Genomic DNA, 27,956 nt, shown 5'->3' with positions numbered 1-27,956 from the left:
GGAACGGTAGCTAAATAATCCCCTGCAGGCCGGATTTGATTGGATCAGACAGGATAGTAGGCTCGTGGCCGATGGCAGTGAGAGCAGAGGACTTCCCTGACCCACATTAGAGCAGAGACCTGGACAACTTCCACAAATGTCAACTCTGACTTTTAAAAACAGAACCAGCTGAAAGAGCAGAAACTACTCTATGGAGGATCAGGGTCAAACATAAGACTGGTGTGGCATTAAAGGTCCAGTTTGTAGGATTTCTGGGGCTATATTGGCAGAAAACCTTAGTGTATTATCACCTAAAAATAAGAATCTTTGTGTTTTCATTACCTTAACGCACTAAAACCTGGAGCCACATCACTTTTCTAGTGCTGCTTTCACCTTTGAACCCTGAGCATATTGGTGAGGTTTCTTTAAGAGACATGGGCAAAAAAGCAATGAGCAACTTGTTACAAAATGATATACAAATGGCAAGAAATGAGTGGATTTAGAGAATTACTTTTTAAAAAGCTAGGGAGAAATGTCTAAGGAAAAAAAAACAAGGGAAAACTATTTTTATGATGAGCATAGTTACATATTTAAAATTTTAAGCACTTTTTCAGGTCATTTTCTTGTTGTTTTTTGTTTTCTTTTGTTTTACTAATTTTCAGATAATTCTCTTGTATTTGTACTTTTCACTATTTTTTTCTTATTTTTGGGTCATTTCTTCTTTCACTGCTCATTGCCTCTCCATCCAAAAAAAAAAAAAAAAAATCAAGCCAATGTGCTTAGGTTTCAAAGAGTCAAAGCCGTTTATAGGGAGAAGTTTCTCATCTACAAAATCTGCCATGTTGCACCACCATGTTTCTACAGTAGCCCAGAACGGACAAACCAAACCATGGCTCTAGATAGGGACATTAGTGTTTTTGCATTGGCCACTGAAGTTAGCAGTCCCTCTACAACAAGCCAAACAGTGTTGGAAAAACACTGATTTTTAACAAGAAACTACTTGTTTTTTGTGTTTTCACTCCTCACCTTTATTCCTCACCATTTTAAAGACTAAACAACTAATTAATTAATCAAGTAAATAATCAACAGATTGACCAACAATAAAAATTATTATAAGTTGCAACTCTGGTGTTAAAGTCAGGTTGTTGTTGTTCAGTACAAACTTAAAACATTCATCAGGCTTTGCTACATCCTTTTTATCAGCACACTAACTCAGTGATAATGAGTTTTTTATATCTGGTATTTCCGCTGGAGTTTTCTTTTTTCACACCAACTGAAAATGTGCACAAAGACGACTGTGTTACTCAGTGTATTATTCTCAACACTCACAGACACATTATTCCTTGTGTTGTACGTTTATTCAATATACAGTCGCAGTGATTTGCAGGAATTCCCTTTTTTCTTGTCCAGCCATCTGGTCCATAAACGCAGGGTGACACACACTCATCTGTCTGTCTCTGTGGCCTGACTCAGAGGGGCTCGCTTGACTGTTTGCGTGCACAGTGACTTTATATTTGAAACAGGGTCAGGAGTAGAAAACCGCAGAAACCACACAGCCTTCCTTCCTCTTTCTTGCACTACTACAACTCCCAGGAGGGATGAACGCAGCGCTGCAGTCACTCCTCAACATCATCTCTCAGAGTCTCATTCATCCTATTTTCTCTCTTCTCTGAGGTGAAATTTATTCCTCACAAATAAACCTATCATTTCTCCATCCCGGGTGCTGAATGTCCATGGTATAGATTCACCCATCAGTATTGTCTCCACACACACACACACACACACACACACACACACACACACACACACACACACACACAAACACAAACACCATTTCACCATAAATACCAATATGATCATCTCTTTAGAGGATTTAAATTGCTCCATACTGTCACCAGGACAGTCTGAAGCAAAGTCACAGCAACAGAAAAAATGGAGGGAAGATGAAAAGTATCGTCCTGCTTTCCATTTTCATTCCAAACCCTGAGGCCAACAGCAGCAGTGTGTTTGGATCGTCTGTCTTCTTCTCAGCTGCATAAACTGGCAGTGAACCTGCAGTAAGTGCTTATCATCCATCTGTCTCCAGCTCTCTGCGTGGGGGTCTAAATGTAGTCCTGCAGGCTGCATAATCCTAAAAAACTCCCTTTGTATCTTAATTTCTCTCCTCATTCATTGCAGTATTATTTAGGATCATCTGACAACTTCTTCAAGTTTGCCAAAACACAATTTTAAAGGGACAGTTCACCCCAAAAACAAAAACACATTTTCCTCACTTATCAATCTTGATTGTTTTGGTTTCCGTTTTCTTCACCAGACTAAAACAAATAGTTGTGAGTAAAAATGACTTCCCCTTTCAACATTCATGTCTCTCTAAATCAGGCAAAAAGTTTTGAAACCCCTCGCACAGTATGTTGTTATATAAGATATACGATATATAAGTTTTTTCCTGTTACCTGTAGTGTTACTTATAAATTTAGATAGTTTTAATGTGAGTTATCGAGTGCTGGAGATATCGGCCATAGAGACGTCTGCCTTCTCTCCTGTATAATGGAACCGGACAGCACTCGGCCTGTGGTGCCCAAAGTGCCAAAAAATACATTTGAAAAACTCAACAGCAATGTCTCTTTCCAAAATCACTATTATAATTATACTATATTAATACAACTTGCTTTAAGAGTTTATTTATTTATTCTGCAAATTAATATAACTATATTAATTACTTAATTTATCCTGATTTTAGTGATTGGTGAATAAGCTTAAATATTAGACCTTTATTATATTGTTGCTTTTTTAAACGACAAAGTGTCTCAGGTTTACCCAAAGTTGAATATTTTTTGACTCTCGGCTACCAGAAAAAAAACAGTAATCGTGTAGCAGTCAGCGCAGAGAAGACACTCAGTATCTTTTCACACTGCCGGCAACAGTAGTAAAGTGTAAAAACACCAGTCTCCCATGAAAAGAAAAAAACAAACATGAAAATAGCCATTGAGGCGGTTGCTTGCCATCAGGCTGCCTTGTCAGTAGCGCTGTATTGCAATATTTCAGTTATCCCGACAGCCCTACTAGATGCAAACATTAATGGCATCCTCTTCAACTGAGCTGTAACGTTAGCTCGCTCAGTGGTGCTATCAGTATATGCACGCTTCCTTCAGTGTTGGCAGGTCTAGGTTAATAGAAAGAAAATAGTTCCTACATTTAACTGCTCACAACAAGTGACCAGGTCATGATTTCTGGAAGGAGACATTTCTGTTGTGTTTTTTTCTCTTCCAACACACACCAAAACAATTTAGATCAACAAATAATGCTACAGGTAAGATGAAAAATATGTATTTTGGATTTTGGAGTGAACTTTCTCTTTAAGTCTTGAAATGTTTATGTTAATGTATGAGCTCAAACAACAGGGTCCTTCTTCGTGTTGTAAAAAGAGAAAAACTACATCCTATTGTCCGTCCAGTCTATCTCTCTGTAAACCCCCAGGCTTGTAGTCTCTAAAGGACGTCCTCTGAAATATGAAAGAAAAAAAACACGGATTGAAGTAATGATCAGGCCCCAAGCTGGTCCTGCAGATGCCCGACCAGAAATATATCCCAACGTACAGAAAGAAGGCCCCAGGCTGACTGTAAATCACACAGAAAAACAAATGCAACACCAATGGCTAGATACATATCGCCCAAGTCTTTAAATAGCAGCACACACACTCCAGTTATCCTCTTTTGTCTGAACCTGTTGCCTTAACGACTGATGGAGAAATGCAAGGGAAGGAATAAATGCGGGGAGTCAGAGAGGGAGAGTCAGAGCGTTGCGTGGGATTATCTGGTGAGCAGAGCGTCCTCGCTATAAACGAGAGCAGAGGAACCTGAAGGCCATGCACAGGCAGTAAATATTTAATGCTGCTGTGATGTGCCCTGAAACCACCAGCACAGGCTCCATTCATACAACACTGAAATGTTTCTGCTTCAGGTGAAAGCAATGGGAATAGGCCCAATTTTTTAACTTCACACAAGCTTAAAATTCTGTATTTTCACCTTGCTTGTTTACAAATTCACATTTTAAAGGATTTTAAATACGCGGTTTCAGATTCAAGGTGTTACTTAAGTATCCTTTAACATCCAGCAACTGATACATATAATGTTTCTGGTTGTTTTGTTAGCTTTAACAATGATAATTTAAAGAAAATCAAATTAAAAAAGGACATCACAATATACTCAATCTACCTGTTTTCAGTGGATTCACTGATGTTTTATGGAAAGCAGTTCTAGTTTAAATAACTCTATGCACACAGTCCATTGTGTTTTCTCTGTGTTTTTGTGTGTGTCTCAGTCGGCCTCTCCTCTTCACCTCTTTGCCCCTTCGCCCAGTGGCCCAGTTTGAAGGCTGTTAAATAATAAAACAGGAGCTCAGTGAGGATATCAGAGACAGCCGCAGAGGAAACAAACACACTTTGAATCATGGTCTGTTTGCCTCTTCATCTGTTTTAAAGCTACTGTGAAAGATGGGGGCATTTGTCTCGATACCACAACAAACACAAAGCGAAAGACTAAGGGATGCCTCCCAGCAGCCTCATCAGGTGATTCACCGTCGGGGTGGGGCTCAGGATATTATATACGTATTTTTTGTTGACTAAATACATTTTTAAAAATTTTCAGAAACTGACTTGTGACAGGAATTATACAGAAATTATTTATGATCAAAAATCTGCTATTTTTGATGCTGCAATAAAGTCTGAATTGTCATTTGTATATGAATTATTAATCTCACATTATTTTGAGTTCATGAAGAAATCGGGTTTTTTTTGAGTCTCTCCATATTGAACGGAGAATCCAAAACAGGCAAGCATTCTTACATTATTTGGTGTAAACCTGGATTGTAAAATTATACAAGTGTCCGATAGAGAAAGGAAGAAGATAATTTGTTCAACATTGGTCTGTTTCAGAGGTGTGCAGCTGTGCAGCTATCAGACAGTGAGGTAGACGAGTGTGGCATGCAGCAGCCACGGTGCTAAACCCCTGATCCAGCCAAACATCCCCTCCAGATGCCTGCTCTGTGTAGAAGCAGAAACCAGATGTAGCATGAGGCCTCACCGTCACAGCTCACTCTTTGTTACCAGACTAGCATAGCCTGTTTGTTGTGCTCTCTTTCTCTTTTTTCTCTCGCCCCAGAGGCGAGAGGAACCTGTCTAGGTGTGGTCATGTATGCAGATATTCATCAGGCTTTATTCTACAGAACAACAATATTATTCGAGGACCGCTGATGGTCATAAAATCTTTTAAGCCTTTGAAACCTGGAGCATATTACTTTATATGTATATATTACTTTTCTTGTGCTGCTTACAGCCCCCTTTCTCAAGTATTTAAACCTTTGAAAACTGAGCAAATTGGTTCTTATTACTTTTGAAAACACAGGGAAAAGGAAAACAAGAAGAAACAAAAGTTCCACAAATAACAATAAGTTTGTAGATTTAGGATTTTAAAAAAAGCTAGGGAAAACTGTTTAGGGAAAAAAGAAAAAGCTAGGGAAAAAAACTATTTTATGATTAACATAAATGCATTTTTAAATTATGTTACATAATAATTAGAATTTTTCAGCACTTTTTCAAGTTCATTTACTTGTTTTTTTTTTTTGGGGGGGGGGGGGGGGGGGGTTTTTAAAAAAATAAAAAATTCAGGTGATTCTCTCTTATTTTTGTTTTTTGGATAATTTCTCATTTCATTGCTCATTGCTTTTTTTTTGAAATTTTAAAAACTATTAATAATTTTTTTTTTTTTTTGGGGGGGGGGGGGGGGGTTTAATAAAAAATAATAACATTCAGGTGATTCTCTCATTTTTGTTTTTGAAATTTTAAAAACTATTTTTCTGGTAATTTTCTGTCTCTGGATAATTTCTCATTTCATTGCTCATTGCTGTCTTCCTACATTTTTGAAGCCAATTTGCTCAGGTTTCAAAGGGTTAATCTGAATGAGACTGTAGTTTTAATTCAACACGTTTAAACCTCTGAAGAGTGTCACAGCACCAATAAGGTGTTACTTCCCTCTCTGTTCATGAGGACATTATATTCATTTGCTGTGATTAAACAGGACATTAAAGACGGGAAGTACTCCTTTTGCAAGTAATTTAAAATAAGATGCGTTAAGTAATTTCCCATTTATTTCTACTGGGATATAACAGCCTCTATTTCTGTTTTTTATGACACTAATAAAAAATTAAAAGTCTGATCTTAATACCCCACACACAACACATTTATTCACCCTGCACTCTTCATTTTCAACCAAACTAGAGCAAAATAAAGCAGCTGTGCCTACATGCATCACTGCCCACCTTTCTGTCCGTCTCAGATATGTGTCAGATCTGGACATAATCTGGTCATGTGAGCTGGGCTGTAATCTCTGGATGACTGTCAGTCGTGGTGTGGGGGCGGTCTGTCCTAATCTGACAGATGTTGTTACACAATGACAACAGCCTCCAGAGGACAACAATCTCAGACAGTGTGAACAACAGATACTCACTGCACACACAGACTACAGGACTGACCTGAACGCTTCAAACCTTCCAAATTTTGGTCCTTATGATAATCGACATCCAAATTAGTATGCAAATGCTTAGTTATTTTATGATTTCCGTAACGTCTATGTTTAAATTGTACAGATCTAAGGTATATCTATTTATCTATCTAAGTATCTATCTATCTATCTATCTATCTAAGTATCTATCTATCTGTCTATCTATCTAAGTGTGTGTCTGTCTGTCTGTGTGTGTATATATATATATATATATATATATATATATATATATATATATATTACTCTTTTCCCGGGTAATCTCGTCTGATGTTGTTTTAAGTTTCTATTTTGATTTTCATTATTTTCTTTTTTTTTCACCCACTGCAGGCACATTCATATTGACTTACTACTATGCTACTATGTGGGTGAGGCCACACCCTTGTTTGTATTTAAAGCCCTGGCGAAGATCTATAGTGGTCGAAAAACATGTTGGCTCCTTTAATAATGAAGCCGCTATAATAAGAGTGTTCATATTACTTCCTCAATGGTTTTTGTCCGAGTGCCGGACACGACTGAAGCCAGTGTCCTCAGAGCAGGCACTTACCCCGGCTTCAAGTGATCAAAGTGGCTCTCCGACAAGAAAAAGGAACATATGATAAGAATTTCGGATGGTTATCCACAGCTGCCAACTGCAAGGAAGAACCTGCTTTGCATCTAGTGTTGCAGCTAAGACTAGTGGCATTCAAAGTTATCAATAACTTACAGAAAAATTGCTTGCAATAGTCCACCTTCCACCTTCTCTTCCCCCTCTCTGTCACTTTCTCTCTCTCACAAACACACGCAGCTGTGCTATGGCCAACTCAAATTGGGTTGGGTTTGGGTGGTTGAATAGCAAATGTGTACATGATTGATTACTTTCAACACCCATACAAATATTTGCGGGTAATTATCACTTAAGATTCAAAGCCCCAGAAATGATAATCTGCATAGCCCTAGTGCCAACATCCCAATGTTTGTTCCACACTGAAATATGAGCCATTAAATAAACATAACACCTGCTCTTAAAAGTAAACAAAAACACAAACTGTGATTTCATGGTGCACTAGACAGATTAAAAAAAAAAACAGTCAAAATCAAAAATGGCAGAGGCATCAATTTCCTCCTACATTTCCCATAACACCCTTGTTGCTGGACTTGAGCCACAGAACACCTGTTTTCAGACTGAGTCACATCCTTGCGACCGGTAAATTGACTTTTACGTGTAAAATCAGTAAAATCCTCCATTATTTATAAGACTTTTAAGAGATTAACAGGTCCACATAATTGCATCATGTTTTTTTTTTTCTCTGTGTTTTGATGATAACATTTCTCTTTCTGCAATCTAACATCTGCTGAATAAAATGTGAGCTGGAGACAAAAAATAATTTTCAAAACAAACGTAAATTTAGCAATAATGAAAGACATTAAAATACATCTTCTCACTTGGCTGAGAGCAACACCTAAACAGCACCCACTAGTTCACCTACCAACAACCACAAACACCTTAAAAAAACATTTTATGTATAGCTTCCAGCATGTTAAACAATGCTCCATCAACCTCCTTTAACTATTGCGGGTAGTTTGAAATAGCAGCAGTGAGAAGATGGCTTTTGCTTCTGGTTCTATTTTTCTGATCAAATTTTTATTGAATGTGAGCCCTCTCGCTCTCTCTCAGGTGCAGCATGACAGCAGAGCTCTGAAGTGGTGTTTCCAAAAATACCGAGCCCTGCAGAGCGCTGTGGTTCAGAATAGAGAGGCTGCAGCCTCACAGATGCATCGATGAACGCTATCTGCTCTCTGCATCCACAGAGAGACATGACAGTGTCACACTATGAGGATGCACATTCTGCAAAGACAGTGCATCAGTTTTTCAAATCATTTAGCCTTTTTGACACAAATTAGATTAAATTTCTCTAAAAATATACCCGCAGTCTTTTGATTTGATTGCAGCAGTGAATGCACTATGAAGTGTGTTTTAGCATTTTAAGTGCAGCCCAATAACACACATACAAACAGTGGGGGTGTGAGGTGAGGTGACTGTAATCCTTCCATTTAAACTCTAATTGATGTTTTGTTTATGAGGAAGCTGTGAAAAGCAAAGTTGAACTGCAGCGTTTTTCAATATTCTATTGTTTTAAATGTGTTCCTCAATTTATTACCCGCTATGTTAAATGGACCATAGAGGACCCACAATAACTGTAGTAAATATCTTCATGTAACACACACACACACACACACACACACACACACACACACACACACACACACACACACACACACACACACACACACACACACACACACACACAGACACAGACACACAGACACACACACACACACACACACACACAGACCAGTGCAGTAGGTGAGGACATGAGAGGAGCTTATGTTTGTGTAACTGCAGTGTTTACGAGCAGCCTCAGGGACACAAACCCACAGCTATGAAACTGCTGGAAAACTAGAGGGGGAAAACCACACATTCAAAGTGCAGTCAACCAACCCCCCCACCCCTCCCCAAGACCCAGAATATAATGGAGCCCCCACCCTTAAACCCCACCTAAACACACATCCTTTTCTTCTGCTGCCTTCCTGCAAACAACACCCCCCCAAACACTGAGGCTGCATCAGAACACACACATTGACACAACTTCTTTGCTGAAACATACAAGCGTCACCATGAGCTCTAAAATCTGCACTAGGGCTGCTTGATCATGAAAAAATCATAATCAAGATTATTTTGGTCTATATTGAAATCAAGATTATTTACCACGATTACTCACTGACTTTGTAAACATGTTGCATTTATTGGCATTAAAAACTTCTATAAACAGTTAAACTTAAATTTCCCTTAATAGTTTCCCCATTGAGCTTCTTTTAATTCCTTAATTTAATTACTACTGAGTTACTGTTGATGATGTGTCCTTAACTGATGACTGCATTGCGGTGGATGTCGATGGGGTTATCTTTTTCCCCTTTTGTTTTTTTATTATTTGGTCATAGGCCACTAACTGTTTAAACTTAAGATGATAAAAAAGTTTTGACGCGTTGCTATGCGGTGCAGATACCATATAGCGAATGTTGCATTTTACTCTTCTTTGCTCCACGTCAGATGCCTCGTATCCAAACTGTTCCCACACAACGGCATTTGTTCTGCCTAATTTGCTCACCAAACGCTGTTGCTCTTCTTCCGTCATCTTTCCTCGCGCTGATACAACTCGCCTTGCTGATAGTATCGGCTGCAGGTGTTGAGCTCAGGCTGAGGGAAGCAGGGGCCAAAATGTGCATGCGTGTGGCATTCAGGGCACAAGACAAAATAAGGATACACTTGGAATGTGGAAATTGTTTCTATCTCGATTACATTGTTTTTGTAATTGTTGGGAGCTGAAATTTAAATTTGAAATGTGATTAATTGTATAGCCTCAGTCTGCACCAATGATGATTCTGTATCTCTAGCACCTTTCACACTGCATATTCAAGGTGGGAATGTCGCACCATTATTCCACCGCGCTATTCTATATATAAAGTTCAACCACAGAGCATTGGGACAGAGTTGTCTCGCCTTTAAACTGGCATCCGAGGTAGTAACAACAGAACTGACAGCTGTGTAAAAGGGACAGCAGGAAGGACAGGACCTTGGATGGGACAGGGGTGAAGAACTGTTCTGTGTGCGACCCACAGTGGGGAGATTTAAAAAGATGCTAGCAGCTAATTTAAATAAGACCAGCAACCGGAAATGTCCACAAATTGGGGGGACATTGAGGTCCAGGAGCTCCTCACAACAGATGTATGATAAGAACTAGCGACCGGACCCTGAGATGGCGCTGATTCAGTTCAATGGAATTACTTGCCTGGTGCATACACCAGAAATTCTCAATCACTCTGATTTACTGTTGCGCTGTGCGGCCCACTCAATATGCACAGTTGTGTTTCACAGTAGTTCCTGCTCAGTTAAAAGACTTTACATTGTGATGAAGTCATGGATAATTAAATCGCTTTCCTCAGTTGATGGAAAGTTTTAACAAATTTAAAACCTCTTATGGATCAAAAATGTATAACAGAATAATTCATAACTGACCTTGTTTGCAGTTCGAGGTGTCCTGTCAACAGTTTTACAGACATCTCTTACACAATGGCTGCTGATTACGGAAATGGTTGTTGGCCTGCAGGGGGCTTTCTTTTTTCCACTGAAATACCACAAGCGTTCACTGGGAAAAATTGGAAGCGAAGCTAAGCGGCTTTCCTGGGAGCCTTCTATCTAACCTCTGAGTAGAGGATGAGATCAATCGCAATATAACAGTGATGGTGAATGATTGTTATTGCCATGTTGCTACTGTTACTGTCTATAAAGCTGTCCACTATTATAAGCCTTGCCCATCTTGCCTCTTTTGCTTCTGGGACGCCAGCATGCTGTCATGCTTGCGTCATTTGTTTCTGTGTCCAAATGCAAAGTTAACTCACAGAAGGGAGTTCGTCACTGCCCTGTTGCATGATCTCTGTGTTTAAAGAGCTACTATTCAGCTGCACTTCTCCTTCACATTCACAACAGCCCAGTAAGAAAATAACTCACCCTTAGTCGACTGTCAGACACCAGAAATAAAGACACAAAAAAGACACTCTTTATTAAAATAAATCTTTCCAGAATTGTGCACTGGGAGCTGGAATTAATGATAATTTCCATTAAAGACTACTTTTTCCATTATTCGATTATACTAAACACAGGGAAAAAGGTGAAAAACATTACAAAGAGACATCTTTAAGTAGCTCCCTGAGTGCAAGCAGCAGTCCAAAATTCAGAAATACATTGTGGCAAAACAAAAATGCAGCAGTGCTTCGCATCTCGAACCTGCTTGATAAATGATTTATTAACCAGTGGCCTATCTTTAGACTAATCAACAAATGGTTTCTGTGTCTTCAGCATTCAGTGTAAAATGTGCTGCAAATCTACCTGTGATTTTAGATAAGAAAGTACCAAAGCAGGAATTGGATATTGGACGTCAAAACTGCTACCAACTGTTATATCTCAACAGCAAATGGATCAAAGAGGTTTTTTTTGCAAAAGAAAAAAAAGTGAATATTATGCTTTAAATCTTGTAGTTGAGGACAGACTTGGAGGACATGCGAAGAAGAAGGGGGGTCTGAGCCTGACGCTAAAACCATCAACATGCTCACTGGCAGCCAACCAAAAGGAAATTCTTCGTCTCTATTGTTGCCAATTTCAATTCATCAGTGGGAAATGCCATTTACTAATCCTCATAACTATGCACAATAGCCAAGAAGTAAGCTTATGAACACGGCCACAATTAGTGAGAGCTACGTCAGCTGAACACTGACTCCACGGCGGCAGTGACATTCGGATGCACCCAGGTCCTCCTCTCTGCCCCAAAAATGCAACGCCTTCCCCACACACAAAGAGTGTGCGAGAAACAGACCGTAAAGAAATCTCTTTGAAAGAGAAACACATTAGGCTGCGCCACCTCGACACACAGGCCCACAGCGCACCAATGTCAAAACCAGCCGTGGGCTACACGCTGACTACAATCTCTCAACTGATGCGACCGTGTTTACTGCTCGTCGTCTGCACTGCACTTTGAGCTGGAAACAAAGCAAACGGCTCAATCAATCACAGTGTGGTAGTGTCTGAAAACATTCCTGCAAACAAATATATGGAGCAACGGTTGGCGCCATGACTTCCACCACATCAGAACCGGCTGGAAACTCTCACTTCCCCCCCCCCGCGAGCACCCGCTGCCCCCGAGGAGGATTCTCCCTCTCGTCTCCACCGCAAAGGCCACATCTGCAATCCTGCAATCCTGCAAACCCCCCCCCCCCACAGTCGGGCAAAAAAACAGGACACCCCGCCCCCACTTTAGTAAAAAGCCCCCTCCCACTGGCCTAGCGGGCTATAATGGGCCACCAAAGGAATGTTTCCCCTGCATGCTCGCTCTCTCACCGCCGGCATGAACGGCAGAACAGAGAGAAAGACGGGGAAACAGAGAGGGGTTACATTCCTCTCTGCTCTGTCTGCTTCACTGACTGCTTCGTTGTTTAGGTCCACAGGCTGATTCTGGATCGCGGTCAGCTGAGGCAGAGGGCTTTCCCACAGCTGACCTGGAATCAGCTGGCAGAGAGGGGATGTCCAAAGACTGCACTTCCATTATATCACATCACTCTCATTTGAGTAATTTTTTATGGAAAAAAAGGGTCAAAATTTGCTGATTCCAGCTTCTTAAACGTGAATATTTTGTGGTTTCTTTTCTCCTCTGACAGTAAACTGAATATTTTGGGGTTGTGGACAAAATAAGATATTTAAGAACATCTTCTTAGACTTTGGGAAACACTGATTGGAATTTTTCACCACTTTATTATAGACTAAATAGTTATTATAGACTACCTTAAAAATAAAAAACAAAACAAAAAAAAACAAAAAAAAAAAATCCAAATACAAGTTCCCAGAGCTCTTGTCTCATCTTCAAACTGCTTGTTTTCACTCTTTCTTTTAAAAATAGTTAAAATTACACCATTTATCATGGCCGGAAACTGTAAAAAAAAGAAATCATCATTGACAATTTTTGATGGTCCTTGAACACAACATGCACAGCAAAAGCCCCTGTCACCAACTTTATTCTAGATAGCTAATTTATGATTTTGCCAAAAATAAACAACTTGCACTTACCAGATCCTGTAAAGTACACACACAGCTTGTGTAATGACATTGCGGCGAAGACACAGCATCTGAACATGGGGCACCCACTCTACCAACAGAGCTTCTGGGTGCCCCAATTTTTTTTTTGCTTAAGGAATTAATGTTTGCTTTGGTTATTTCTTCTGCATTACCTCCATTACCTAAATTTGATGTAAATTTTTTAAAAAATATATGGTTATTTATGGTGGAGGGAGGGTCGTGCATTTTCCCTCAGCCACTCAAGGAGGCTCAAGGAAAAATATGAGTAGCTCCCTCCCTCCTCTGATAAATAACATACCATCCCCAATGCCTCTGAAAATACATCTGGATAACCACAAGCATCAAAATGGCCTGATTTCAGGTGTCTAGGCTTCATATAAAGAGCAAAAGATGATCCTGGCTAAGCTGGCGTATATTTAAAATTTGCAACACAGTGCAAATATACCAGTGTGTGATAAACTGATCTACTGTTCATCTGAGGTAGAGAAAACAAAATTAACTCTATTACAGATAAACAATCACCAAGTAGATCTGACTGATCGCTCCACAGCCCTGAATATTAACAGCTTTGATTCCTCTTGAATCTGCCACACCCATTCAGATCTGTCCTACTACACTGAACCAGCCAATCACAGACACTAAAACACAGACAACCAATTAAAGCTTCTGCTCCTTTAATTCTCTACAAACAGAGCTTTGTCTATTGTTGTTTGGCGAGCAGGCTATTTGGTCAGCCATTTTCAGCTCCCTTCATTCTTTTAAATGTTGTTTTGGAACAGGCAGGGAGAGAAAAAAAAAGTCGCCTGGCAGCTTATCATGCAGCCAGATCTTAGCCCGTGAAGCGACGACGGCAGGACGCATTGTTTGGTCCTGACAAAATGTCACTCGCAACCCGTCCTGAGCCAACCCGGGCCATCTGAACCAGCTCCGCCTGCCTGCCAGCCAGTCACACAGAAAGCATGTGAAAGTGGGCGGCAAAAGAACAAACTAACATTGTGTCCAGCTGCCCACCTTGGCAGTCATGGAAAAAGAAATCAGTGTGTGTGTTGTGTTGCATGTCTGGGCACTGGTGGGGTGTGTCAGAGGAGGCTGGCTACAAATGCTGCTTACTTTGGGATGCTGGAGGACACACATGCACCAGCAAAGCTGGAATACTTAAACCTCAGACCAGCAAAAAAGGGAGATTTCTACTGTGACAAAACAAGTCACAAGAAACAAATTTAGGAGTGTTTAAAGCAGCAGTGTGTAGGATTTTGTGGCATCTAGCAGTGAAGACTGCAGACTGCAACTAACTGAAACAGCTGTCCTGTGCCCAGTGCGAACTCCTGGTTAGGATTCCTTCATTGTTCAAGAGGTTTTTACCAGGAGCCGAATTATCCGCAGAGGTCTCCTCCTCTCCAAAACAAACAGGTCAGGTGATTTAAACCAGTAAAACCCCTGAATAAAGCAGTTTCACGTTAAAAATCAATGGTTTTCAAATGCTGAAGGGGCTTCTCACGACAGAGGACACGCAAAAAGCACTGTCCCTGTGTAGAGCCAGTGTTTGGTTTGTCTGTTCTTGGTTATTGTAAAAAAAAATGGCAGTGCAATCTTCGTATGTTCCCTATGTAGATATAAACCACTCATTCTAAGACAAAGGACACATACAAATTCTATTTTTTTAGGTAATTAGTCACTAAAAAAAAACCATACTCACAGTACTACATTGCATCTCTGCCAATATCTCCCCTTAAATTCTGCAAACTGGACCTTTACAGGAAAAAATACGGCTAAATTAGCATAAGGATACATTGTTCTACGGAGCATCTGACAGGTCATGTAAAAGAACAGAAAGTTACATCGAATGATCCAATCAACTTCTTCCCATCCTTCCATCAGTCACAGCTGTTAAATGTTTAGTCTTTTCTGCTGTGAGTCCGTATCGCAGTCCAGCTCCAAATCACATCTGTGCACACACAGTGTAGGAAAATGAAGACAGACAAACATCATTGACCACAACCGATTCTGCCACTGTAACACAGCTGATTTATGACCTCTGCACACTAAAGAGAGGGAATAAAAACATTAGAGACGTAGAGACTCTGACGTGATTCCAGGAGTAAATTTATCTTTGTTTGGACAGCACTTCACGGCTATAACCAAAACTGCTCTGATTTGCGTGCCTTCCCCTTTTTCATTCACTCAGCTGCATGAATGACATTTTAATCACCTAATTTTTTATCTTTTTGTGAATCAACCAAACAGGACTGCATCAGAGGTGAGCTAAGTGGTGGGCTAAGTAATCATTAATCTGATTTAAAAGCACATCACCTTGACAAATAAGAACAATCACTCAGCAGTGATCCTGACTGCTCTGGGCCCTTTGGCTTGTGTACTTTACTGCTTTCCTTGTTAGCTCATCCACCCACTTCGCTGTACTTTCGCCCTGCCTCATGACATGAGAAATATGTGCAGCCTAACTGTCGCTAAGGGTTTGCATGTCCCGCCTGCCACACTGCCGAAGGTTACAATAAAACCTCTGGTGGCGTCACTGCATACTTTGACATGTTTCGGCCTGCGGTGGATCCGAGAGCTGTGAGAAAGACTTAATAACATGTTTGTGAGGCGAGGAGCTTCGCCTGTAACAAACTGCAGTGAGCTGGGCTCAGCTGGGCTCAGGCCAGGTACTCTGGGGTGTTGAGAAATGTTGCTCAATGTACCAAATGGACAACTGGAAACACGCTTCAAGGACAAACCTCAGCTTCTGCCAAAGAAACACAGACTCACACTGTACAGCTCGGAAATATCCACATCACGAGAGACTGAAGCAAATTATTCTTTGCAGGGTGAATCTCTGATCTGCAGCATTCGGAAACTTTTATTCAAATGGAGCAAATTAAAGCCTCTGGAGGCGAAGGCTGACCTGTCAGGAGATCAAGTATAGTCAGTGGATATTCGGGCCAAGACTTCCTTTTCTATGCACCGATCAGTGCTAACAATTTGATGAGCAACTTAAGAAAACAGTTGCACCAATCAATTGGCTGGTGACCAGAATCAGCCGATTTTCTGCTTGATCTGCTGTATGGTGACCAGCCGGTCAGTCTCAGATGAAGCCGATGTTGTGCCAATCAAGTCCGTGAATTCAGAGATTTGTTTCAAAACATATTCTAAATGTTGGAAACTGATTGTTGAAAAGATGTTAGAAGGACCCTTTAACCCTTTGTTTAATAACATATTTTTCTGTGATGTGACAAACTCAGAACACATTTTAATTATCACTTTACACGGACATTAAATGCTTTGCAATATGATGGTTCATGTTGCACAAATAGCAGCACAGACAAGAAAACCACAATAACTGCATCCACCTCTATATGAGACAAGTCGGGACAACATTTTGGTATATCGCTTTAAAACAGATATCTACATATGCATGCACACAAATTAGAAATTAAAAAAGTTAAAAATTAAAATTAAATTAAAATTAAAAAAATTTAAATTAAAATTCAGATAATTTCGGCCATGTATTCCGCCGATTTTTCTCTCCACACAACCATACCCGATCAAATGTGATGGATCAAAACTAGTCTGGCTATAATGGGAAACCAGAATGCTTCCGATACCAAAATCATCTGCCGTTGCATTCTGATTCTGCACACAAATGATTATCATTCTGCTTATAGAGATTGCCTTTGAAGCATCATCATTTTTCACGTTTTACTAAAAAGATGAAAAGAGAGGAGGTTCGTGTATGTAACATTTTTTACACGTGCAGATTAAGTCCTAATAATCCCGGTGTCCTCAATGAGGTACAAACTATTACACTACTACACCTCTAGTGTTCTGGGTTCAATTATGACTGATTGTCTCGTGCCCTGTTGTTGTCCCCTCGCTCAGACTTTCCTGTCTCTCTTGCTCTAACACAGACAGTAAATAAAAGCCAAGAATGCCAAAAAATCCTTTGCATTTCTGTGTTTTTCCCCTCTTGTATTACTCGACATGGTAAATATTAAAAGTCAGCATGACCCCCCTAAAAACCAGGAGCTGTTTGTGGGGTACTCGCCCCTCAAACACTACAAAGACAAGTCCATTCCCACACTCATTAGATCCAGTTGTCTCCTGATATTCCTGCGGGAGGCATTTGCTCACTTTTGAGCAATAACTGGCACAGTGAGCGTGAATACACCACAGGAATTTGCCCTTGGTTCCCCCGCCTCACCGAGGCCAGCACAGCTCAGGCTTGGCAGGGGGACGTGTCCCCGGCCTGTACTGTTCCCAATCAACCAAACGCCTAACAGCTTCCACTGATGGGAGCGGAGTGGACCTCAGCCCAGGTTTGCACAACAACAAGCTTCACTCTGTTAATGATTGGCAGGTTAGATTGTCCTTTTGAAGAAACTTTGACCCGTGTGATCTACAGACAAACATGCAGAGAGTCCTCGCTGTCATCTAACCACCTAGCATGAGCTCACAGCGAGGGACAGGACCCGCCAGGTTTGATGGTTATCAACTGCAGGAATGTCTGATGTTGACGGCTAAAATGCTGAGTAGCCTAATAAAAATGCACAAGTCAATGCTCGGCATGCTGTCACACCACTAGAAAGTATGCCAGTCATCTGGCTAGTAAGTGAATAAGATAGGGCACATAGCCTGCTTAGCACTACACACTCACACACACACACACACACACACACACACACACACACACACACACACACACAGTTGTTCCACACAGTTATGCAATGGTTCTTTAAATCATCTATCATTATATTGCCTCTCCACTCCCTTATGGGAGCTTGAGTGTTATATTATGTGTCACATCATCATCAGGATCACATATGCATCCTGCATTTACATTTTGTAAAACATCAGAGCTTGAATGGGTCTATTTTGAGGCATGATCAGTCAGCACAGTGTAAAAAAACTGCGTTCAAACAAGGTCACCTTAGTCTGGGAAATGTTAGTGAACACATGGTGTCTAAAGGTACAAGATACTTAAATTAAATGCTTCCAAAGAGCATTTAAAGAACATTTTACCCAAATTTATGATTTTTTTTTGTATTTTTGCTTTTATTAGATAGGCCTGATTGATAGCATGAAAGAGGGAGAGAGAGGGGATGACATGCAGCGAAGGACCACGAGCTGGAATCAAACCTGTGGCCTCTGCAGCAAAAACACTGCCTTCATTCATGGGGCGCCTGCTTTAGCCACTCAACCACCTGACGCCCCAGAAAATTATGACTTTTTCTAATTTGAGCATTGTAGGCAAGTATAAAGATAGTTAGCACATATGTAGCTCCATGCAGAGGTTATTTTTGTGGGAATATGGTTATTAAATTGAGTTAGATTAATCTACATTTTGTCAACTTGGTAAGTATAAAGTGAAATATAAGGTTAGGTGCCAGGTTTTAAGATTTGTAGCATAAGAAATGTAGACAGTCATGCAGAGGAGCCTGACTTATTTTGACAAAAACAAATTAAATGATGGCTTGGGGCTTGCATAAGACATTTTCCTGACCATTTTTACCCAAATTTATGACCAATTTTTGGCTAAAGTCAAGTAGTGTATATTTAGTCCCATTCAGAGGTAGGTTCTATGTGCAAATATGTTCATTAGAGAGTGTTTGGTTCATCTATATTTTGCAGACTAGTAGGTTCAAAATTAAGTAACCTTTAGACATCTGGAGTGACATCACCTCTCTTGTGCCACGCTCTTACACCTTTCACAAATATTTAAACCTTTGAACCCTGAGCCGATGAGTGACTTGGCAAGAAATGTCTTGTAAACTGCAAAAAATGTATATATTTAGATTCTTTTTTTTTTTAAATGAGCTATAGAAAAATAGCCAGAAAAATATTTCCATAATTATATAATATATCGAAAATTATGCTAGGGAATTATTATGTTTTAAGCACTTTGTTAGTCATTTCCTCGTTTTTGTGTTTTACTTTTATTTTTTTGATAGTTTTCCTGTAATTTTCTAACACATTTTAAACATTTCTTGCTGATTTTTTTGGTCATTTCGTCACTTTTTTCCATGTTTTCAAAAAATATCAAGCCAGTTTGCTCAGGTTTTTTAAGGGTTACATATTAGGTTAACCGGTAGATTTGTAACATCAGAAATATGGACTTTCACACAGAAAGTCCTGACTCATATACCTCACAACTTAAAATGTAGGATCATTTAAATTACCTTTTTTTCCTTATATAAGTTGAATTGGATTTTGAAAGACCTGCAGACACCCTGAGTGGATGGCTTTCATCGCCATCCAAAAGGAAAGTTGCCAATTTACTGCAAAGAACATTAGCATCAATCATAGCTATAAAAAACATGTTGAGGAGGAGGAAGGTGAGAGCTGATGAAGATGCAGGAGGAAGAGCAGAGTAGTTGCTGCTTGTGCTAGACAAATACAATGCTGTGTAAATGTCAATAGGTCATAATGATACTAATGCATTTGATTTTTTGTAGTATTAGCCTAAAGAACAGGAACTGATGTACCATATGGTAGCAAGTGGAAATGTTATATTTGGTGTCTGAGTATTTATGCAGAATATTACAGAATCTAAAATCTGCAGCAGAGCAAGTGGGCGTTTAGTTCAGTGCAGTGAAATGAGTGAGGCTGCAGAAACTTGTATGAGAAGAATATGAGACTTGGTGCTATTGGAACAACAGATGCAACAATAGTCTGCATGCAAAACCGGCGTGATCGGCATAGCATTGCTCCCAACAGCTGTCTTTAGCTTTAGACACCAAGGATTTCTCCTCACCCGACCCGTCAAACAAGCACCTCCTGATTTACAAATCAGTGAGGGACATAGGTGGCATAGGTGTAGACTCCCAGGGAATGCAGGGACAGCTCCCCACAATATCTGGAATTTGCAAACTTTCTGGCTGAGGACCCCTAAGCCCTTGTTTCATATGTGTGTCCCCCAATATTGATACAAAACCCACACCCTTGTAGTTTTGCTTTATAAAATCGGATCAGATCACCATTGCTCACAGAATAATGAAAAAATCCAAACTGGGATAATAGTGTTGTGTTCAGGTACGGAAATTTGCATCAGTTACTCACTGAAATGCTGGAAGAATGCTGCAGAAAGCTGGTGGCTGCTAGATTTGACTCACTCACACAATTGTAATTTATTGCATGGCTGGTAGATTTTGTAGTCATGCTGCCACAATGGCAGGTGAACAAAAAAAGTAAATTTCCAACCCTGGTTGTGTTGTAGTGTTAAACTGCTGTTAACACCAGTAACCACAGGTGTTGCTAAATGAACCAAGACTTTAATCTGAAGAGACTGTCACTTACAAACTAGCAATAACTCTTCAAAAACTCCACCGGAAGGCACTGTGCTAATGAAACAATCTGGCAGTCAAATATTGCAAACGAGAAACTCCTTTTAGCATACAAAAATGATCAAATCTGCAGCAGTTTGGAGGTTAAATTATCTCATTATCGGCTGTGCGCAGCACCATATCGGTGAGCAGCAGCTGAAACTCAAGTCAGTCTTATCGGCCTCCAACCAGCCTGCCAAGGACTGGACGCCCTGATAAACCCCGTCAAAATCAGTTTTCCTTCCTACTTCAAGCCTCGATTGTCTGCAACATCTCAGATTTTATTTCTGCAATGTGGCGCTGTTTTTCAGGAAAATGAATCACATTTTGAGGAGTGAAATCTGCATGCTAATGTTAGACACGCTTTGCACATTCAGAGAGATTTAGGAGGAGAAATAAAGCAGTTTGACGCTGAGGAGTCGAGCCGAGAGCAGAGCCAGCGGGGAGGCGCACACTGTTGGTTTAAAGTGGGGCATTGGGAGCAGCTGTGAGGGTTTACGGAGCAAACCGAGGCCCGTGGTCCGTCTCTGACCTCCCCATCCCATCCCTCCCCTGCCATTTTCTTTCAGCCCGCCGCCTCCTCCTCCTCCTCCTCCTTCTCTCAGCCCGGCTACTCTCAGGGCCTGAACTCCTCTGCCTCTTACCTTCCTCTGCTGCTTCTCCCAGGCCGGGTCTAGGAGCAAGTCCCGGTCCCAGTCATTCTCCTGCTCCATGTAGGTCTGCGCCCCTCCGACCGAGGACTGGTTGTTGGCAGCGTGATAATCTACCATGTCAGCAGAAGAAAGCTGAGTGCGCCACAGAAAGACAGTCAGGAGGGCAAAAATAAAAAAACTACACTGGAGAAAAAGCAACGACGGCCCAAATCAGAGAGGTGGGACGGGGAGGGATTCACGACCCAGAAAGTGTCCTTGTGTCGCCGCTTTCAGTCGCGAGGGTGTGTTTTTTGGATGTGGTGAATATCCGGCGTGTGCAGGCAAAAAATCCCCGCCGCTGCTGTGAGAAGAAAAGCTTTCCCTCTGAGCTGAGAGGCTGCTGGGAGGAACCGGCCGCTCCTACAGGCTGCAGCCGCACCGACAACACGCGCCCACAGGGACACACGCTTCCGCCCAAACCTTTCACACTAAAACAATGTGATCTCAAGCGTCAAGGATTTTTAGTCACAGTCAACATACAGCAGGGAAATGCTTTGTTGCTCACTTTAGTACTGTGCTCGAAATACTACATTTATTTTTTTAAATCAACATTTTAATTATTTTATCAAGAATATTCCCACTGAGATTCAAAATATCTTTTGCAAGGGAGTCCTGTGCAAGACCACTTCATAAAGAATTTCACATAAGGAAACTATAACAAGACAATTTAAAAAAAAAGAAAACCAAGAGACTTCAAACACACAGCCACTTTACAACAAAAAGTAAAATAGTAGTGTTCAGTAACCTGACATGCTTTAATAGTCAAAATTTCCTCCCATGCTTGTAATGTTATCAATTTTAAGGTCACTCTGTAGCTGACACAAATAGCAAACAGGCCTATCAAAAATACAGTGCAAAAACAATTCAATGTATACTGTACAACTATTCCAACACAACAGAAAAAACTGTATGACAAAAATGACTGGTGCAAAAAGATGATTTACACAAACTGAAATATGGCTTTTTGATCATATATATTATGCTATTTCCCACAGCTTCACTGACCTCCATAAAGATCTTAAAAGTACTTTGTTTCTATATTTCGCTCATTTTTTTCCCAACTCCCTTTCCCCTCTTTATTTATATGTTTATTTATACATGATTTATATACACACCCCACCCTTTCTTGGCACCCGAGAATTAAACACTGGTAAACAATAATAATAATAACAATAATATTACTAAACCATTTTTAAGTTGATCATAAATTATGTGAAAACAAAGGGGCATCAATCTTTTAACCATTCAATAGTTTACCAAGTGCAAACTAAATATAGGCTATAGGCTACATACATAAACACGCATACATATATAGACATACACAGCTGTCATTCATCTTACATAATGATACTAATGCATTCGACTTTTATATAAAAGAAGTGCAAAAGTCGATTTTTTTCTTGTGGTTTTGTTAATCAGTAAATCCACGCCAGACGTTGTGAGCTTTTATTTTGAAAGAGACCTCGCCTCTGCTCCGGTGTGAATGTGAATTATGTGTGTGAATGACACACCTGTCTCCAGTAGCTTCTATAGGCCCAGACAGCTCATGAATATTCATGACACATTTGAACATGAGCTCTTGTGTAAATCTGAAATATTATAATTTAAAACAATAAAACACACAAAGTCTTTATTTTTCAAAACTGCAAGTACAGTATTGAAAGGCAATTAGGATATATATATGTGTGTGTGTGTGTGTGTGTGTTTATGTATGTTTATATATATATATACACACATACATACACATATATAGTAAAAGTAAGTTAATGTAATCAGGAACATGTACTCAAAGTTTTCAAAGTAAAAGTACCAATCCAGAAAAATCTAAAAAAAAAAAAAAAAAAAAAAATTTCTAAAAACAACCTAAACTAAATTAAACTTGAACAATTTTAATGTTTAGCAAAATATTTGCAAAATATTTCGTTTTCTGTCAATTGACTAATTGCTTAAGCTTTTACACAATTGTATTAAGTAATTAGAGCTTTCAGTTAAATTTAGTAGAATAAAAAGTAGAATATTTCCTTCTCGAATGTTGTGGAGTAAAAGTATAAAGTGACCTGAAAGGAAATTCATCAAGTAAAGGACCTCAAACTTGCTTTTCAAATATAGTACTTATGTAAATGTACTCAACACCACTGTTAGCACGATATATTTGATGTAAAATTCTGAGACGTACTTATTTAGCCTAAAGTACAACCAGTAGTTCTAGGGGGTCTTGCTCTCTGAGCCTCAGCAGCTGATGTGGGCCAAAAAGTGCTCATTAATTTAGAATACTTGTCCTAATTATTCTCACTTTTCAAAACCTTTTTCCTTGTAATATATCAACTAGTTTCCAGTGTCTTATCTTGTGATAATGAAAAAAGAAAAGCTAAAGATCAATCTTTAGCAGTTGATTCAGTCTGTTAGCCATCAAGAGGTCATGATCTGAGCAGTAACAGAGCCACTGACCCAGAGGACTGACGCTCATAAAACACAGCAGCCTGAGCTGCTATCATCTATTACGTGGAGGCTTCGGCTGGTTTGGAGGGTGACGATCCGCCTGCAGGAGCCACCTACAGAAGTAGGTCATGCTCGGGCTGTCCTGGGTGATTAGCGTCAGCGTGCTCGGAGCAGCATATAGACTGAAGCAGCACCATCAGAGTGCAGAAGCAACAGAAGCAATGAGAGTGTTTTATCATGCTTTTTTTTTAAACATGCTTCGCCTTACATGTTGTCATGTGATGCCACATAGTGCAGTGCTGTGATTGGTCAGTCTGAGGGCTCGTTAGTGGGAAGGAAGACACTCATGAATGAACCGCTTCTATTTTTTATTTAAAGAGACACTGAACAAAGATTTAGCTATGCGAGAAACACTTTCGCCCAATGGATGGATGAGGAAACTGCATACAGTGTTGGGGAGGGGCCACGGTCATTCGTGTGAAAGCTGCTCTGTGGCAACATATTAAATCCAAATGAATTCAGTTCAAAAGACAATAGACAATAGACAATAAAACAAGATAATATCAATAAAATGAAAAAAAAAGGAAATAGAAAAAAAAAGATTTTAATAAAGGTGGCGCCTATTCATCCCAATGGAGTTGCTCACTTGGCACATGCACCCAAAAAGTTTTTTAGCTTTTGGGTTTACTTTCTGAAGTTGTGTTTCTCAAAAGCTGACCCTGCCCACGAGTTCCACCTCGGCTCAGAGACTTTACATTGTGATAACTACACAGATTTTTAAGTCACTCTTCTCAGCATGAGGAAAGTTTTACAAAAATTAAACAACTATGGATCAAATAATTTAGACGGAAAGATTCATGAAGGAATCTTCGAGGTGTCCTGTCAACAGTTTTACAGTCTCTTACAAGAGAAGTGTATGGGGAAAAAGCTTTCTGGGGCACCAGGGATTTTTCTTGTTGTAATAACGCAAAAATGAGTGGTAAAAATAAATCAAATCTCAAATTTATTAATAAAGCACATTTCAAAACTACAGCAGCTGACTAAAGAGCTGTACACTGCAAAAATAGCAAAAACTATTTAAAAAAAACAACACAGACGATAAAAGTAATAATAATCTCAATGATAGGAAATAACATGGGAAACGCAGAGACCATATAAACAGTGCAGTAGAAACAGAAAGACAAAAGGATAATAATTTAGAAAGGCAACACTCAGTTGAGTTAAAAGCTAGACAATGATCTTTAAAACAGGATTTAAAGATAGGCAGTGTAGGGGCCAGCCTAACACGTCAAGGCAACTTGTTAAATGAACTATGAAGGAACAATTAATTCACCTTCCACGGAAATCCGTCTGTAGACTGAGCTCTAGCACTCATGACTTCTGTTTTGGTAATTTGGGTTAACTGACCCTTTAGGGGTTATTTTGTCTCATGCTTTTCTAAAAAATAAAACACCCACTGGTTGGAGTCTGTAATTATTTAAACAAACAGAGACGATGTTCATAAAAATAAGCTTCTGTGGGATCAAAGGAGAGAGAGAGAGACAGAGAAATAAAAAACACTTTGAGTTATCTCATACTCGTTTCAATAAAGCATACGAAGAGCTGACAGTAACAGGAAGAGAGACAGTGTGTCAGGGTGGGGCTAGTGTATGACTGTCACATGCCATCCCAAAAGTCACTTTGAACCAACGCAACAGCAGAGCAACAGGATATTGAACACACACACACACACACACACACACACACACACACACACACACACACACACACACACACACACAGAGCCTCTGGTATGTGTAACTCTGTTCTCACTTTAAAGAATGATGCTGGAAGACGGATATTTACACATACCAGACATCAGCAAAGAACAGAGGGTCATTTCTCAAAATATCCCCCATGGTCGGGGTCACTGCGGACACACACAGACCCTGTAGAAAAGATCCAGAGAATTTCTATACAACCAGACTACTGAGTGAATAATCAGTACAATTGGGGCCTGAAAAAACAGACAGAAGGAGCAAAGAAACAAAGAAAACATAAACATTCAGAAGCACCAAAATGGTTTTGACATCAATCTGAAGAGAAACAATTTCAGATCATACTGAAATCATGCAAAGCAGAAAGTTTGGATTAAAGGTCTCATAGAGACAGAGCGCAGCAGGTCATACTCTGAAAGCCACGCCCACCCAGGGGGAAACTGTCAGCGCCACAATTTGCTAACAAGGGCTAAAGTGCTAAGAAAAATGTCTGTAGCTCGCTAAAAACATTAGAAATCAGCATATCAATAATTATTTCAGCACCTTATGTCTCCCAGAGAGAAAAAGTAATAGTTAACTTCAACTTCTATAGTTTGCCTGGTCAAATTAGTAAAATACTTGCTGCTCCCTGCATACTGTTTGGTTGTTTACCTGATGTTTCTTGCATGAAACTTGCAAAAAACTTCTGAAAATGGGTTCCATAGTGTCATTTTTTGAGAACGTAACCCCTTCTGTCGCCATGTAAACTGGCAATGTGCGGATTCTGTGAGAATGGTGACATCACAGACACACTTGGTCTTCTTCTATGGTGTGTCAATACAGACTTACACCACCAACTATTGTTATCATATGAATACAGTTTCCCAACCGTTTCCAGCCATTCTGTCTGCTGGTCCCTCTCTTCTCTTTCCACTTCTGTCCTATTAAAAGCTCAGTTTTTCAGTTCAGCAGCTTACAAAAACTTTATTATGGGTTCTTAAGACTATTGGTAGTGCATCCCATCTCAGAGAGCTGTTAGACATTTTTCTGTTGTTTGCCAGCAGTTAGAAATGTCCAGCAGGCACCGTCACCCAATGCAAAGTCAATGGAGAGCGATGGATCGTTTTTTCCCCCCGTGCAGACTTAAATGTGCTTTGTTTCTATATAATTCTTATTTTCAGCAAATCAATGTCCACCGCTTATAGTAAATGTGAGAGACGGATGTCACTCACCTTTGGTGTGAAGGGACAGACAACAAATGTTTTGAAAGAGACACACAAGAAGTTTAATGATGCCAGTGTGGACACATAGCAATATAATCTGCTAGTTTGCAAAGGCTTTACCTAGGAAATATAGAAAAATTACAACAAATGAGAAGAACATTATGACAATACAGATGGAAATGTTAGCATGCTAAAAAAAAAGTGTAACACATAAACAACATAATGAAGGTTTTCAAACATTAGCAATATCAAAAGAAACTGAACTATTATTACTTTAAAATGCACATAAAGCATGTTGTTAATGTTTGGTTTAGATGATTTGTGTTGATGACATGACCGATTTTAAAAAGAACAGTTGTGTTCCTGCTTTCTAACATGGTTCTTTCCATTTTGTCTGATGTCTTTTTTCGACATGTAAGACTGAAGTCCGAGACTTTCAGCGCCAAAGAGCTCATTTAGTGCAAATACATTTTCATCTGTCACTTCTGAGCAGTCAGGAACAATCTACATTACCTCATCTTGATATAAAATTCACCTCAAAATAAATACGTGAATCTGTTTCTGTCAGATGTTTTCAGCATGGTTTCAAATACAGATTTCTTCCGTTTGTCCTCACTGTGAGAGCTTTATCACTTTTTGGTGCCATCTGAAAATTTCAGTAAATGTGACACTAGTTTTAATACTATGAGTTTGCCTGGGTCATGGAAAGCTTAAATTTGACCTCATATACAAAACAAAAGAATATTTTTTATTTAAAAAATGTCAATAATTTAAAATATCTCCACATTTGAGTCAATAATTTGTAACGTGGCAAAGGCTGCGAGTAACCGGTGAAAGATGATGAAGGGTGTGTTTCACCAGCTGTTGTGAGATTCAGGTGATTGTTTTACACCACTGGTAATTTACACATTAAACTGGAAGGGGGCAGGGTGAGGCAACGTCTTATATTTTCATTCATTAAAGGGATAGTTCAGATTTTCTGAAATTGGGTTGTATGGGGTACTTATACAGTAGATGTCAGTTGACACGTCCACAGTTTAAAGAAGCAGGCTGACAGACATGTAAGCTAAGCAATGTTCTGTTGTGGACGAGTTAGTGATAAAATGTATTTTAGCTAAATAAAAAAGTCCCACCTCAAACAATCAACATCATTTTGAGTGTATGCTATCTTGAGAGTATTTTCACTGCTATACATTACTGTCACATAGTGATTTCTGACGGGGAACTGAAGCCGTTTTATTGCTTTCTCCAAAGCCAGATTTCACTGAGGAAAACGCTGATTTAAACATGCTGAACCCAGGAGCTGCTGGTCTACCACTAATTTGGTCACTTATTTTTTTTTTGTCATATTGT

The 27,956-nt window shown here is 39.7% G+C and overlaps 1 protein-coding gene across 1 annotated transcript in view; it reads right to left on the bottom strand.

The window, feature by feature from the left end:
- Window positions 1-21,557, bottom strand: part of LOC121942761 (alpha-actinin-4-like) — an 86,172-nt gene extending 64,615 nt beyond the window's left edge. Inside the window, 1 exon segment of the mRNA XM_042486006.1 lies at window positions 21,158-21,557. Coding sequence (XP_042341940.1) covers window positions 21,158-21,283 — 126 coding nt within the window. The 5' untranslated portion in view covers window positions 21,284-21,557.
- Between the last annotated feature and the right edge of the window lie 6,399 nt (window positions 21,558-27,956).

Source organism: Plectropomus leopardus, chromosome 5, assembly GCF_008729295.1.
Source record: "Plectropomus leopardus isolate mb chromosome 5, YSFRI_Pleo_2.0, whole genome shotgun sequence".
In the NCBI taxonomy this organism is placed as follows: domain Eukaryota; kingdom Metazoa; phylum Chordata; class Actinopteri; order Perciformes; family Serranidae; genus Plectropomus; species Plectropomus leopardus.
This window is presented reverse-complemented; position numbering and strand designations above follow the sequence as displayed.